The sequence below is a fragment of the Seriola lalandi genome, unplaced genomic scaffold (assembly GCF_002814215.2).
Source record: "Seriola lalandi dorsalis isolate HSWRI2012SDOR001 ecotype SW California unplaced genomic scaffold, Sedor1 jcf7180002054630, whole genome shotgun sequence".
In the NCBI taxonomy this organism is placed as follows: domain Eukaryota; kingdom Metazoa; phylum Chordata; class Actinopteri; order Carangiformes; family Carangidae; genus Seriola; species Seriola lalandi.
Window position 1 is genome coordinate 376,746 of NW_019525183.1, and position 15,870 is coordinate 392,615.

A 15,870-nucleotide genomic window follows, 5' to 3' on the forward strand; every position below is an offset into this window, starting at 1 on the left:
GTGTATCTGAGTCATGTCAGTGTGGAAGTCATGTCTCAGTCATGTGCTGTGAAGTGATGGATTTCTATGGAGGTTGCGGTGCTTTGGAAATGAACTTCCTTCTTGAGCACAAACACAGAAGTATGCCTAATCTAATAGAAATGGCGAATCTTCAAAAGTTTTTTGTGCTTCTTTGATCAAAATGGCACCTCGTTTGTTGTTAATACTGGCAGAGACAACATCAGTGACATTAGATATCTGCTCCTTTGTCTACCACACACACACACACACACACACACACACACACACACACACACTCGCGGCGATCCAAAGCTCCACATCTCATGGTCTCCCGTCTTTTCTCGTGCCTGAATCTCTTTCCTCTGTGTCTCTAGTGGACCGGGTGGGGTCGAGGGTAGAGGGAGTTTATTTCAGGAAGTGTGTGTGTGAGTGGGTGGGTCCAGCTCTTCCTGTTTACAATATGGTCTTCTGTTCCTGATCACAGTGGGACAGTTTTCTGGCTGTAATGCTGTGTTCAGGTCATGTGGGAATTATGTATGTGATTGAAAATCACATAATTAGTTTTCATTTTAAATTAGTGTTTAGCAACAATCCCATTTTATCCAATATTTTTCTCTCTTGTCGTTCTGTAGTCAGGTGGTTTAATCATCTTTTCCATGGAGTGTAGATAGTTGACGATGTCTATAAAAAGATGAGATAAATAAAAGTTGATTTTTCTGAAGCCAACATTTCTGTAACTGCAGCCTTTAAGATCTTCAGGAGGTAAATATCACTTTTACACAAACCTTTAGGCAAATCCTCAAAATACAGGGACAAATAAAATGGCATCGTTGACAGTAAACGTCCCACTTTCACCCAAAAAGGCTGAATAAATGTACACTGCAGGATGTAACATTTAGAATAACATTTCAGTGTTTGTTTCACTTCTTTAAAACACCCACACAGACACACACAACTGTTCTATGCACCTGCGTTGACTTTAAAATACCCAATCTTTAATGTTCAAACACACAAAAACACACATAACAAGAATAGGAGAAGTGGGGCTTGTCTAAATATATCCTGTGGACCAGTGACTACAGAGGTTACATTGTGCGTCATTGTATTCGTGTATGACCGCTCTCATATACGTTTGATGTGGCAGGGATGGGTTTGCCTGTGTGTGTGTGTGTGTGTGTGTGTGTGTGTGATCCCTGTGTTTTCTACTAATGTGGCTTTAAGGAAAGTGGATGTGGGTGCTGAGTGAGACGGACAGAAACAAAGCCTGCGAGCTCTCTCCATCCTCCTCGCCTGACCACAAATGTTTCCCTTCCAACTATAAATACACTCCTGAAACCTGCCGCGTCCTGAAACATGAAACGCCACTAACAGTGATGATCAGGGTCCAGAATAGCCCAAAGTCTCCAGTTACATTCGAAAGCTAAAGGCCCAAGGTAATACAGTTCAGTTTTATTTTATAAGCCCAGCTTTTATTTTGCAAAGATGCTATTTTATTCGATTAAACACACACAGGCCTCCATGTAAAAGCATGAATCCGGATGGAAGCTAAGCGTAATCAATAGGAGAGAGATCGCCGGCTTAGAGGCCATGCAGGTTGTGGTGAGAGATGGAGAGGAAAGAGGTGAGAAAACCAATAAAGCTGCATTACGGGCAAAATGGAGGGGAGATGACAGTAAGAGAGGAGGCCCACTGATTCCCAGGCAGTACCATCTGTCTCCATTCACTGTATCTGATCAACACAGACTCGAGCGATAATCATGACTTTCGTACAGATTCATTTTACTGTTATGTATACGATGCAGTAGTTATTGAGTTATGCAGTTTGAGGATAATCATAACGTCCTTTTGCATGTGTACTGCACATCGAACGCTCACAAACTTTATTGTTCCTACCAGGTCTTAATCATGTAAAAGGCTCACCTGACAAATGACAAGGTGTGTATTTAATGCACATCGTTTTTTTCCCTCTGAGTCATTTAATGAATGAAAATCAGCTGATGCTTGTTTTTAATATTGAAATACTGGACTGACTGAAGAGAAACTTTGTGTTAATATTTGTGCCTTTATTTTGTCCTTTATTTTACTTAGTCATGTGTAACAGTAAGCTTTGAGCCTCTCTGTACTGGTGATTGATTTAAAGGAATAGTTCAACGTTTTATGAAATACTCTTACTGAGGAGACTGATACCAATCAAGCTGCAGCCAGGATACGCTTAGCTTAGCTTAGCATAAAGACTGGAAACGTAGGGAAGCAGCTAGCCTACAGCCTTCAAGCATCTCTGAATTTTACTAATGCAGACATTTTTGATTGAAATATAATGAAGTGAAATAAAATGGCAGTCCAGTATGATTAACTAAGAGGATAGCTGTGCAGTATAAAGCCTTAAATGATGAACTTTAAACCAAACCAGAATGCATCGCTAACTAATGAGTGTTTTGTCAGTAGCAGCAGGAGACCGAAACCAGACACTACTTCTGTTATGAAAAAGTGATCCTCAAATCTGATGTGAGCGTTCGCTTATAGCGCACCGGCCACTCTGCTGTGTGTATGTATGGTTCTGCTCCATATGCAGACAGCTCACGGGAGGTGTGTAACAAATGTGTTAGGTGAAGCAGACGGAGCAGGCAGGTGGGCGCGAAGAGGAGGAACAGCAACACTGTGTGGGCGACAGAGTTGGCAAGCTGTCCGTGCGATCTGGTTTTCATCTCCTTTATTCGCTGTAAATCGGATATCAGCCAGTTACTGGGGTCCATCTCTGGTATGATGGATCTGATGCTGGTTTGATTATGTATTTATTTTTACAACTGGTTGTCAATAGGAAGCACATAACCTGAACTGATTATGTAATGACACTGAACTCAGCTGTTGACACAGCGTCAGTAAAGGCCTTCAGAAAGTCAAAGAGGAAAGTAGAGGTGGTATACTGTGTGTATGTGTTGAAGATATCAGTTTTTATTCGTACATCAGTTTTCTTTTTCTCTCCATTTCCAGTCCTTTGCTTTCCCATAGATAATTGGAGGTCACAGGATATAAATAGCTCTCCATCTTAAACAAGGTAATCTTAGAGCAGTGAGTTAACAGGTTACTGTGTGTATGTATGTGTGTGTGTGTGTGTGTGTGTGTATTTGTGTGTGTGTGTGTGTGTGTGTGTGTGTGTGTGTGTGTGTGTGTGTAAGAGAGACAGAGAGAGAGAGTATAGAAACTGGGCCATGCGGCCTCTTGACACTCAATCTCATTGACCAGCCACAGATTACTGTCACCTACTGTTAGCCTGCGTGAATGCGTGTGTTTGTGTGTGTGTGTGTGTGTTTGTATACACACTATATAGTGAGCAGCTAACACCATGTTTATTTGTTTCGATTGCTGTGATGGACGGCTGCCAGTGGACATGTATGGAATATGTCACCTGACTGAAAGAAAGAGACTGAGAGAGGGAACAGACAGAGAGAGAGAGGATTAGGTGTGTTCAGAGTTTAGCTGTCTCGCCCAGGCCTGCCCCTCATTCTGGCTGCTGTCGCTGAAAATGACCAGGTGCTTAAAGACGGCTGTGGCCTGCTATGACATGAACACCCTTTGGACACAAGTTAAACTGTTGTTAGCTGTTGATGACTTCTCTCATTTTAAAACATTACAACCACCAATTTGCACATAAAAAATAAGTGGAAATGCCAGGAAAAAAAGGTTTTATGCTTGGCTGATTTGGGAAATATGATGTTTTGAAAAAGAGAAGATGATACAATACAAAAAGTTCCCTGCTTGCATTTTTTTGTTGCTTTTGTTCAGTAAAACATTGGGAACTGTCTTTTCAGTGGGCTGCATGGATTTAGTGCTTCCAGCTGGTCATAAAGTGTGTGCATTACCCCTGCAAGTCCAGTCCTGCCTGAAATACTTTAAGCTGGAGTATTAGAATACTCCACAAACTCTCCAGTCTAATGTCTGTTTGTTCTTGTTTATATAACGGCTGGACTGTAAGCTCTCTGTTGGGATTAGTAGTTCTTAGTTAGATTTTATCAAAAAAATAAAATGATGATGTTGTATGCAACAAATTGCAACAGGGAGCAGTATAGGTGGTAAATGATTTTGTCAAAAGGCAACAGATTTATTTATTTATGATTATATTTTGGCCAATCCCTCCCAGGGCTTTTTTTTTTTAAGATTAAAGACTTATATATTATATGTAAGATATGTCACATGTGGCATTTTACATAATAGTTATTAGCACTTAAATTTGAGTCACTGGACTTTCCACAAACCAATCAGGCGTTACTAGGAAGCGATTTGAGCCTCCGCAGGCCTGTGCACTACATCTAGTAACATCCTGTCATGTAATGTAGTCATGGTTTAGCTAAAACCTCAGTGTCTGGCAAATGGAGAAAGACTGAGGGGAAAAAAAAATCACTTGCTATCATCTTCATTAAAGTCATACATTTGAAAAGGTTTCAGAAACATCCCACCAGTTAAATCTTTGTGAGTTTAGTTTGTGAAGACAAGAAAAAAAACCCCCAAAAGAACAAAAAAGGAGCATCAACACAGGAAGACCTCAGCCCTCAGGTGTCCTATCAAGTCAGTTTGTATATATCCAAATATGTGTGTCTGTGTGGGAGTGTGTGCGCATGTGTGTGTATTCCACATTCCAGTCTGAGTCACATGCAGGTCTGTGTATCCGTGGTAACAAAAGCGCTCATTCATTGAGGAGAAATTACTCATTCATTGTAACCCTCTGTAAATGTCTGTGAATCTGTTTGCGTGTGTGACACAGTATTCTGTTGTTGGTGTTTGGGAGGGTATTGACTGTGTGTGTGTGTGTGTGTGTGTGTGTGTGTGTGTGTGTGTGTGTGTGAATGTATAGGGTCATTACACATTTATCTATATGAACTTGGACATTAAATGAAAATGGAAAATGAAGTTGGATTGTACAGATGTTGGATGTTTTAATTCAGAAAATTAATTCATACCTTGGTCGTGTCAATGCAGAGATTCGTCCTGTGGTTTCTGCTGTAAATCAGCTACAGAATATAATGACAACTGGCATTACATGAAGCACACATATCCTCACACACACACTTGTTTTTGTATTTTTTCCCTGCAGTGTGCTGGTGAGGAGAACTGGGTGGACAGCAGGACCATTTACATTGGACATAAGGAGCCTCCTCCTGGAACCGAGGCCTTCATACAACAAAGATTTCCAGACAACAGAATAGTCTCCTCCAAGGTCGGTGAAAACACACACACACTTACACACACAAAGAGATCAAACACACTTGATTAAGCTCGTACAGAAACATCGTTCAGGGTTAAAGATCTCTCTTTATTCTGTACTGCTCAAAGTCAATTACTCTACTACTCTACCGTATTTAGGGTAAGAGAGCAGGTCACAGACAAAAGGACATGACAGGAAAGAACAGTTAGTGCTGCAGCACAGTTCAAGCTGCTCTTTTATTGTGTGGGTGATTTATTCTTGGTAATTACACATTGTGTTGGGAAAGTGTTTTGGGAACAGTAGACCAGCTGATTTTATAAGAATGGATATTATCTTTTAAAGACATTGTAAAATGTCTATTGTTGATAATAGATCTACATTTGCACTGTGATGCTGGATTATATCTGAAGTCCTGCAGTTAAAAAAAAACTATTGATGTCCTCAGGCCCTGTTGGGATTTAATTTTTGTGTTTGTTGTACATAATACAAGCACTGTCCATTGAAACTGCATCCTGAAAACTACATGTATTATTAGTCTATTTGTCTCTCTGTGTGTGCTGTTGTTTATTCAGGCCATTTGAAACAAACTACAGTCTGTTTGGAAGTTCTTGCTCCCTCTGGATTTGACATGGATAGCTGTTGATAACAGACTGATTTGAACACCTTTTGTTTGTTTTGTTTGTATTTCAACAATCACTGTACTGTTTGACTGAGCATGATACTCTCTCATGTTTCCAGTACACATTTTGGAACTTCATCCCTAAGAATATGTTTGAGCAGTTCAGGAGAGTCGCCAACTTCTACTTTCTCATCATATTTCTGGTCCAGGTAAAAGCTTTTTTCTTCTTCTTTCATTCTCATTTCTAATTCAATGCAAACTTTCAAAATAAAGATCTTGTTTGTTCGTGTACTTACCAGCTTCTATTCTGCAGTTAAATGCTTCAAAATAATTTCTATCTGTATATTGCCTTCTCTTTGATAATGCCCATTTTGCTGTCTTGTTATGAATATTCAGTACTTGTGTGTCCTATTAATGACGGCTGCAACAGTATAGTTTTGCCAGAAAGGATCAATAGATGCCTTACATGTAGATTATTTTACTGTTACTCATTCTGTGCAGTATAATGTTGCTAAAAGGGAAACCATCACTCCAAAAGTTCTTTTAGTTTGTGTTGCTTTTATGTTTTTACTCTGATTGACCTGTCGCACACGCTCAATGTTTGTCACTTGACTCTTTCTTTTTTGGCTTCCTGCAGTCGCCTCTCCGGGGGGTGTAGTAGGATTAGTGAGTGTAGCTGTAAAGTTGTAATCAAAGGAGTCGTTATTTGTTTGAGTGTAGGAGGAGATGAGGTCTGTCAATATTCTTGTACTTCTCATTACCTCTCTGCAGAGGCCTGTAAAGGTCAGATATTACTTAGTGCCACTTTTACAACTGTCGACTTGATATATTCTTCTGCCCTAAATTCATCCTCACTCATTCAGCTCCGTGTGTGTGTGTGTGTGTGTGTGTGTGTGTGTGTGTGTGTCACCTCAGTTGATCATCGACACTCCCACCAGTCCGATCACTAGCGGGCTGCCGCTCTTCTTTGTCATCACTGTCACCGCCATTAAACAGGTGAGACCCAGAGTTTTTCCTGATCACTTTAATTTAACTTGATTTGCTTTTATTGGCGCTGACATTAAACACAACACCACGAGCAAAACCTGCACACACACCTTCCCACTTTTACACGCCCTCTCACCCTCTTCTGTGTCTCTCTCTCTCTCTCAGGGTTATGAGGACTGGTTGAGACACAAAGCAGACAACGCTGTCAACCAGTGTCCTGTCCACGTGGTGCAGCATGGGAAAGTGGTCCGCAAACAAAGTCGCAAGCTCAGGGTAAATCACTCTCACCCCAGCTTTGGTGCATTTGTTGTATTGGCTCAGGCCGAGGGATTTTCCTGCTGCTAAGCTGTGTTTGTGTGCGTTTTTGTGAGTGTGTAGGTCTACATTTGAGAGCAATTTAGCTTTTTTAAAATCTGTCACATTAATGTATGTTATGTAACACATTCATAGAGTGAAATACAAGTTAAAATAACAGATAGGGAGGATCTGTTACAGCATCAACAGTCCTGTGAGGGAAGAAAATATCTGACTGTTGGCTGAACTTGAGAAGCTTGCAGGTGGTGAAGCAGAAGGTTAGCTTGTTAGGCAAACTGTATTAGAAGAAAGTGCATTAGCAATACTAAAGGGATAAGTGCCATGTCGTCCTCAAAGAGAGTGCGTTTTTCTTTTGGACCCTGTTGGAAAATCAGTACATGTGGTGCATTTCTTTTCAGCTTTCATCTCATAATATGAGCCCTCAAGTCACTTTGTGATCTCAAATTAAAGAAGTGCTGGCGCTGTTCACAGCTGCAGAGAAAGCAAACGGCAGAGACGAATTTGACCATGTCGTCTTGATGGCCTGAAATAAATTTGAATGTGCAAGCACTTCCAAATGCTCTCGTGTGACCTAAACAGATACACATTGAAATGAAAATCTTAACATGAAGAAAGTGGATCAAAGATTTAAAATAACTGTTAACATGTGTTACAGTTTTATTCAACACACTGTATATTTTAGGGATGAATACAGAAGGCCTCTGTCTGTCCGTCTTTCTCAGGTTGGAGATGTTGTCTTTGTGAAAGAAGATGAAACTTTTCCGTGCGACCTCATACTTCTCTCCACGTCTCGAGATGACGGGACCTGCTACGTTACAACAGCCAGTCTGGATGGGGAGAGCAGCCACAAGGTGTGTGTGTGTGTGTGTATCAAGGTTGCCAGTTGTAATTCACAAGGTCTTATTTGTTTATACCTATAATCATGTATCGGATTTAATGATGGATGATTTATAGCTGTAAATTGTTACTTCTCCTTGTAAGTGTCCCAGTATTCAAGCTGAAATGTTCTTTTTCAAAAAGCCCTTTCACGCTTTCTCTAATCATTTGTCATCCTCTGTTCCTCCATTCCCTTCACCCCCCATCATCCTCTCACCACCTGTCCTTCCTACTTTCTCCTCTCATCGCCTACCTTCTCCTGCATTTCTCTCTTGTTCCTTACCCATCCATCCCTTGTATTTTCATCTTTGTCTTTCGGTTCTACTTCTACTACTACTTGATTTGTCAATTTTTGCTCGCTTCCTCCCCTCCCAGACCTATTATGCAGTTCAGGACACCAAAGCTTACAACACAGAGGAGGAGGTCGACTCCATCCACGCCACAATAGAGTGTGAACAACCACAGCCGGACCTGTACAAGTCAGTGCAACTCAAACCCTCACAGAGCTGAAAAACACTCTCTTTCCGCATAAATATCTGAGTGTTTCCTCTCACATCCTCTGTCCTATACAGATTTGTGGGCCGTGTCAACATCTACATGGACAATGAGCCGGTGGCCAGGTAAACCCAGACCCTCACATACCACAGTATAATGACTCACTCTGCTAATTTTTGTAATGAATCACCTTAATGTAACAGTAATAAAAGAGAAATGTAACTTTGGTTGTTAGGTGATTTCTAACAAACATAAGAAACGTTTTTTCCTGATCAGTGTGTGCTCTAAATGTGATACCCGAATTTTCACATTTATCTGCGATTTTTCACCAAGTTGTAAAGGTGCACCGGGAGAAACAAATACATCAATAACCCCATCACTATGACAACGATGAAACCGTCTGAATGAGGTGTTGTCTGTGTGCAGGCCGTTAGGATCCGAGAACCTGCTGCTCCGAGGAGCCACACTGAAGAACACTCCGTACATCTATGGTAATATCACCTGAAATACACGAAAATACATTCACCTTAGTTTCACAGAAGACTGTTAACTCAAAGTCCACTTACTAGCTTTCAACTGCATTTTGCTGTCTTCTTCAGTGGGTAAAGCTTGTTCAGTTGTCATCAAGTGATAAAAATGGAGTTTCAGTCTCTTATTAATAGGTGGATGTATATATCTCCATGACAACAGAGGAAGCTCCGCTGATTAATACTGAGAGATTTGATTGAAAGCTCTGGAAAAAGCTAATAAATGGACCTTAATTTGTCAAACTACTGATCAAGAATTACGTTCATCATTCACGCCTTTCTCCCTGTAGCGGTTGCCATCTACACGGGCATGGAAACCAAGATGGCTCTCAACTACCAGTCCAAGTCTCAGAAACGGTCTGCAGTAGAAAAGTAAGCTCTCTCTCTCTCTCTCTCTCTCTCTCTCTCTCTCTCTCTCTTTCTCTCTCTCTCTGTTTCTTCCTCCTTCATTGTTGCGTTTATGGAGGAGAACCTTTTAGCATCAGTTCCCTTTGGCATCATCCCTTTTTTCTCTATTATCACTGGCTTAGTTAATCATTTATATTTTTATCCATCCTTCCATCCATCTGTTCACTTTTCAAGTCTTCATTTATTCACTGACTGAGGGTCCTTGTGTGTCTCTGGCTCGCTGCACTGACTGGATCACTTTCTTTCCATCTGGCTTTGACATGCGTCTTGTATCCAGATGGCTTGTAGATATGACCAACTGTAGGTGGATTACATTTACACTTGGTCACAGCGTGTGCCTGATTAACTCACTGGAATTATATTTGTATGTATGCCGTTTTTCAGCTGTTCTCTTTACACAAGAATCTATTCACATAAGTACAGTGTGTTACTATCTAAACCTCCAAACCAGTAGTACCTGTGCGACTACACTGAACTGTGTCTGTGAATCCTTTTGCTTTTGTTTGTGTAGTTTCTATCTGTGGATCAGATATTTTTTTGTGTTGATATGGCCAAATGCTTATCAGATAGATAATTTGGATGATTACACCATCCTTTAATCATATTACTTATTCTGTATGTGCTATTTTTCCACTAAATTAACAAAAGATACAAGGTACAAGAAAAAATCCTGCAAACCCTCAAGCAGCTGCTTGTTGTCTCCCCCTGCAGGTCGATGAATGCCTACCTGGTGGTCTACCTGTGCATTCTTATCAGCAAGGCCTTCATCAACACCGTGCTGAAGTACGTGTGGCAGGCGGATCCCAACAGAGACGAGCCGTGGTACAATGAGAGGACAGAAACGGAGAGACAGAGGCACATCGTGAGTCTGTTAATTACACTGCTTCACTTCGCTTCTTCATCGCCTGGTCACCTTCTTACACTCCCCATGCTCCTCCTCCTCCTCTTCAGCTGATCAGGGCGTTCACAGACTTCCTGGCCTTCATGGTTCTTTTCAACTACATCATTCCCGTCTCCATGTACGTCACTGTGGAGATGCAGAAGTTCCTGGGCTCCTACTTCATCATGTGGGATGATGAAATGTTCGATGAGGAGCTGGGGGAGAGAGCCGTGGTCAACACGTCGGACCTGAATGAGGAGCTGGGACAGGTAGTCAACCTCCCTCTGAGCAGACCAACGTAAAGGAAATATTACTGTGTTATACAAAGAGGATTTAGAAGTTTCAAGAAATTCGATATTAATTCAAAGACAAACGCACATACAGGACACTTTGCTCTCTTTCCAGGTGGAGTATGTGTTCACAGACAAGACAGGGACTCTGACAGAGAACAACATGGAGTTTATAGAGTGCTGTGTGGACGGACATGTTTACGTGCCTCATGCCATCTGTAACGGACAGGTAACAACCTGATGGATGGGTCGATAGGTCTTTTAGGCCTGATGTTGGTATTTGTGATCTTGTGCCATTCAACTAATGTGAACACAACAGTTGTCTTCTGTTGCTGTGGTTTTAATCTGATTTTCTCAGTTCATGTTAATATGTCAGATACATTAACTGATTTGTGTTGTTGCTAGGTGATGCCTGGAGCAGCCGGTATGGACATGATCGATACATCGCCAGGTCCTGATGCCAGGGTGAGCATAGCCTATCTGTGTGTGTGTGTGTGTGTGTGTGCATGCGTGCGTGCGTGCGTGCGTGCGTGCGTGCGTGCGTGCGTGTGTGTGTGTGTCTGAGGGTAACACCGTGTTGGTCGTCCACCACAGGAGCACGAGGAGCTGTTCTTCCGGGCGCTGTGTTTGTGCCACACGGTGCAGGTGAAGGAGGAGGAGACGGTGGACGGGATCAAGCATGGCATCCACCAGGGCAAGTCCACTTCCTTCTACATCTCCTCCTCTCCAGACGAGGTGGCGCTGGTGGAGGGAATGAAGAGGTGGAGTGCACACACACACACACACACACACACACACACACACACACACACACACACACACACACACACTCACACAATGCCAGAGATAATCAGACTGTTGAATTGTGATTAAAACCATCTGCACACACACACAGAACAATAATGGTGTGCTGCTCTTTGCCGCAGGCTCGGTTTCACCTACCTGAGACTGAAGGACAGTCACATGGAGATCTTGAATAGAGAGGATGAGATTGAGAGGTGAGCGTGTCCCTTTGAAACAATGTTGTTTATCTCTTTAACCGTCAGCAACAATTCTCTTATCAGCTTTTTATTTATTGTATAAGTTATTTATGGCCACTATTGTACTTCTTATCATTGTTCTACTTTTCCTTTTTTTTTTTCTTCCCACTGGTAAAGTCCTAAAAATTACAATGGCATTTTTAGGTTTGTTTGACATTTTGGGCGCAGTTTACAGTTTCAACATGTTTAGTTAATTCTTAATTTAGAGTGATTAGAGTTGATCTGAACTGCGTTTGTGATATTACGTCAGTGCTGCAACAAGTGTGAGTAGCCTAGTAACAGTTCAAACCTGCAGCCCTCCAGCCTTGATTATAAATTTTGATCGGTGGTGAACAGAGATTAGTATTGTTGCCTGAAATTCATGTTTGAGTTCATGAAGCAGGATTTTATAAAGGTTTTCATAGGATTTTAATGTAACTAAAGAATATTTTCAGTGTTGTTTGTATGATTTATTATCATTATTGTTATAATTATTATTATTATTATTATTTTTTATCAGGTTTGAGCTGCTGGAGGTTTTGACATTTGACTCAGTCAGACGGAGGATGAGCGTCATTGTCAGGGCCAGCACTGGTAACACACAACAAACTGTTATATATAGAGTTATGTAGAGCAAAGATTTCCATGCATGGTTTCTATCTGACACATTTTCTCCTCCTTTCTTTTCGCCTGTGTGTGTGTGTGTGTGTGTGTGTGTGTGTGTGTGTGTGTGTGTGTGTGTGTGTGTGTGTGTGTGTATATTTGTTTGTGAGCAGGTGAGCTCTATCTGTTCTGCAAAGGTGCAGACTCCTCCATCTTCCCTAGGGTTATCTCAGGCAAGGTGGATCAGGTTAGAGCTCGGGTGGAGCACAACGCAGTGGTGAGAGCACACACACACACACACAAACACAAACACACACACACACACACACATACACGAACACACACACACACCTTTTCTCATTCTCTCATAGACCCATAAACTAACACAAAGTAATTTTCTCTGGGAACATTTCTGAGACTTCACTGGTTTCCACAGCTACAGCACATGACCACAGCTGTTCCTATGGTTACCATAGGAAGTAGATCAGTGGAGCATGGCCCACACTTCCACCAAGCAGTTGCTCTGTAATTTTCCATAGCGGTTCCAGTGTGGCTTCTAATAGACAAAAATTGCACTAGCAGTTTTCCCTTTTAGCTGTGATACAGGTTGTGATACAAGTTGACTGTGAAGCAAACTAGTGCTAAACTTTAGCAAATTAACCTACTTTAAAGAAATAACCCACCTTAACCAACTGGACACGTTGTAGACAAGTACATATAATAAAGCAGTAAAACTCAACATCTTATCACAAAATAACTCCCACAATGCAGAGCTGATTATCACAGAACAAGAGTATCTGAGGGCGGAGTTTGTGGTTCAGTTTACTCATAAAGATGAACTAAATACAGTGAATGGAACCTGTAGTGGAAACCAGGTCACGCAGACCGCACTCGTCGAGGTTGCAGCTGCAGATAAATTGTTGTTTTCAGTGAGAGCAGAATGATCTGTAGTGGGTGTTGTACTGGTGATAGAAAGAGCGCTTGCTGCCCACGCACTCACATTCAGAGACCTCTGAATGTTTGGATGTTGCTGTTTGTTTAGATGGATGGAAAGTGCATGTGTTCTTCTCTAGAGATGAGCAGACTAACCCTGTTTGAATCTTCTGTCTCCTCCAGGAGGGTCTGAGGACACTTTGTGTTGCCTATAGGCCTCTGAGCCCTGAACAGTACCAGGAGGTTTGCCACCTACTGAACGGGGCCAAGTTGGCACTACAGGACCGGGACAAACGTCTGGCGGAGGCCTATGACCTCATAGAGAAGGATCTGATACTGCTGGGAGCCACTGCTGTGGAGGACAGGTGGAGGATCTCTTTTAAAGAACAATTTTATTGTTTTATTGCTTTTGGTGTCTTATAGCCATTATGTGTGCACTTCAGACACTGCTAAGCTCTAACTCTTGAGTCTTTGCGTGCTGCTGCCATGACAAGTGCTGCCCCACTTCTAAGTGAGCCAAACTGAGCAAGACCAAGTGGCAGTTCAACCCTCCAATTACACACACTACTGAGACAGTTATAGTGCAGGCTTCAAAGGGATCTGTAACTCAGAGGACATTAGGAGTCTGCTCATCCTGTGCAAATAGAGGCAGACAGAAAACGATGAAAATGTCTCTCTTGTTGCCTCTGAGCAATATTTTGAATATTTATTTTTGTGCAGCTAAAACATCAACTTCCACACATTCTCTCTTCCCTCCACAACAGGCTGCAGGAAAAAGCGGCGGACACCATTGAGTCACTGCACAAGGCCGGCATGAAGGTGTGGGTGCTGACCGGAGATAAGATGGAGACGGCAGCTGCGACCTGCTATGCCAGCAAGCTCTTCCGTCGCAACACCCAGATCCTGGAGCTGACCACCAAACGCACCGAGGAGCAGAGCCTGCACGATGTCCTGTTTGACCTGAGCCGCACCGTCCTGCGGCAGCACGGGGGCATGACCAGGGACACTTTCTCTGGGTGAGCGTCTGTGTTTGGAAGAGACAATGTGACTCCCTCAGTCTTGTATGGCAGCTAAGCAACCCTTTCCCTATTGACTGGTCTTGTGTTTGTGTAGTTTATCAGCTGACTGCACTGACTATGGTCTGATCATCGACGGAGCCACCCTCTCTGCAGTGCTGAGGCCCGGCCAGGAGGACTCGAACTCAGGGAACTACAAAGAGATCTTCCTAGAAATCTGCCGCAACTGCAGCGCGGTGCTGTGTTGTCGAATGGCGCCGCTCCAGAAAGCTCAGGTAAAGAGACTTCTGATGGCGTCTGTGTTGTTTTTCACTCAGTAAGAGTTCCTAGTTATGATGTAACTTTTTCTTTCTAGATTGTGAAGCTGATCAAAGCTTCCAAGGAGCACCCAATCACACTGGCGATTGGAGATGGAGCTAATGATGTCAGCATGATCCTGGAGGCCCATGTTGGCATTGGTTAGTACTGTGGCAGTTTCACCCATCCTGCACCATCTGATCAACATGCAACTGTATGTTAAGTTACTTCAAACAATACGTTGCAGCCTGCATCACACTGCAGTTACTGTACAAACATGTAGAGTGCTACTTTAACCAAAAAATGTAGCATATAAATGTGTTCAGTTGCTACAGTTTTAATCTGAAATACCAGGAAGTGACAAACCTCTGTCCGCCTCTCCAGGTATTATGGGTAAGGAGGGTCGTCAGGCAGTGAGGAACAGTGACTACGCCATCCCAAAGTTCAAACACCTCAAGAAGATGCTGCTCGTCCACGGACACTATTACTACATTCGCATCTCTGAACTTGTGCAATATTTCTTCTATAAGGTAGGAGCAGTGTTTGTTTAAGACGTTTGTTTAGGAAAAACAACTAAGGGATGTTAATACTTTAATTCACAGTTTCAAATACTGACCTGCTGCCTGCTTCTTCTCTCATTTATTTGTGTCATTTCGCAGAATGTATGTTTCATCTTCCCCCAGTTCCTCTACCAGTTCTTCTGTGGCTTCTCACAACAGGTAAACACACACACGCACACACACACACACACACACACACGCACACACACACAAAATAAACAAACAATCATTGGGAATGAAAGTCAAACTGACTGAAATGCTGCTCTCTGTCTGTTTCCCCAGCCTCTGTATGATACAGCCTACTTGACTCTGTACAACATCAGCTTCACCTCGCTGCCCATCCTGCTCTACAGTCTCATAGAGCAGCACATTAACATGGACATCCTGAAGAAGGACCCTACACTCTATAGGTTAGTGTTGAAATCTTCCCAAACCATTGAAAACCTTCAGTGAATGCGGGGCAGCACAGCAGGTGTGAGAAGTCTACACCCATCGGCTCTCTAATATTCTAACTACTTGTCTACTTCACCTTTATAAGCAGAAGAAACACATAAAGATTGAATTTTCAGATTATTTGAGACATTCTCAGTCATAATACCTCCCACTGGATTGCTGGTCTACAAAGTAATAACACTGAGTTATTTCAAAAGCAGAAGGACACTAACTCAATAAACTGCAGGCACCAACATTTCCCTACTGATTTTACATCCATGCAGAGGAGACATTTGTTGAATACATCCAGATCAGGCCTCCGCCTCTTTCTTCACTTCACTGATTCAGCTTGGTCACAGCTCAAACTTTTCCGAAGTGAAAACTCGAGGTTTCACATGATCATGTGAAGAATT

The 15,870-nt window shown here is 42.3% G+C and overlaps 1 protein-coding gene across 4 annotated transcripts in view; it reads left to right on the forward strand.

Annotated features, from left to right (window-relative positions):
- Window positions 1–15,870, forward strand: part of atp11a (ATPase phospholipid transporting 11A) — a 46,155-nt gene that overhangs the window by 17,714 nt on the left and 12,571 nt on the right. For all 4 annotated transcript variants that reach the window (XM_023420265.2, XM_023420262.2, XM_023420266.2 and 1 more), the window contains 24 exons: window positions 5,090–5,212; window positions 5,939–6,028; window positions 6,735–6,815; window positions 6,972–7,079; window positions 7,844–7,972; window positions 8,373–8,476; window positions 8,570–8,617; window positions 8,919–8,983; window positions 9,310–9,391; window positions 10,139–10,289; window positions 10,379–10,576; window positions 10,713–10,826; window positions 11,003–11,062; window positions 11,192–11,358; window positions 11,524–11,595; window positions 12,137–12,210; window positions 12,393–12,496; window positions 13,336–13,517; window positions 13,917–14,168; window positions 14,266–14,443; window positions 14,524–14,626; window positions 14,850–14,995; window positions 15,125–15,184; window positions 15,308–15,435. In XM_023420265.2, the coding sequence (XP_023276033.1) occupies window positions 5,090–5,212; window positions 5,939–6,028; window positions 6,735–6,815; window positions 6,972–7,079; window positions 7,844–7,972; window positions 8,373–8,476; window positions 8,570–8,617; window positions 8,919–8,983; window positions 9,310–9,391; window positions 10,139–10,289; window positions 10,379–10,576; window positions 10,713–10,826; window positions 11,003–11,062; window positions 11,192–11,358; window positions 11,524–11,595; window positions 12,137–12,210; window positions 12,393–12,496; window positions 13,336–13,517; window positions 13,917–14,168; window positions 14,266–14,443; window positions 14,524–14,626; window positions 14,850–14,995; window positions 15,125–15,184; window positions 15,308–15,435 (2,819 nt within the window). The remainder of the gene's footprint in view (window positions 1–5,089; window positions 5,213–5,938; window positions 6,029–6,734; window positions 6,816–6,971; window positions 7,080–7,843; window positions 7,973–8,372; window positions 8,477–8,569; window positions 8,618–8,918; window positions 8,984–9,309; window positions 9,392–10,138; window positions 10,290–10,378; window positions 10,577–10,712; window positions 10,827–11,002; window positions 11,063–11,191; window positions 11,359–11,523; window positions 11,596–12,136; window positions 12,211–12,392; window positions 12,497–13,335; window positions 13,518–13,916; window positions 14,169–14,265; window positions 14,444–14,523; window positions 14,627–14,849; window positions 14,996–15,124; window positions 15,185–15,307; window positions 15,436–15,870) is intronic.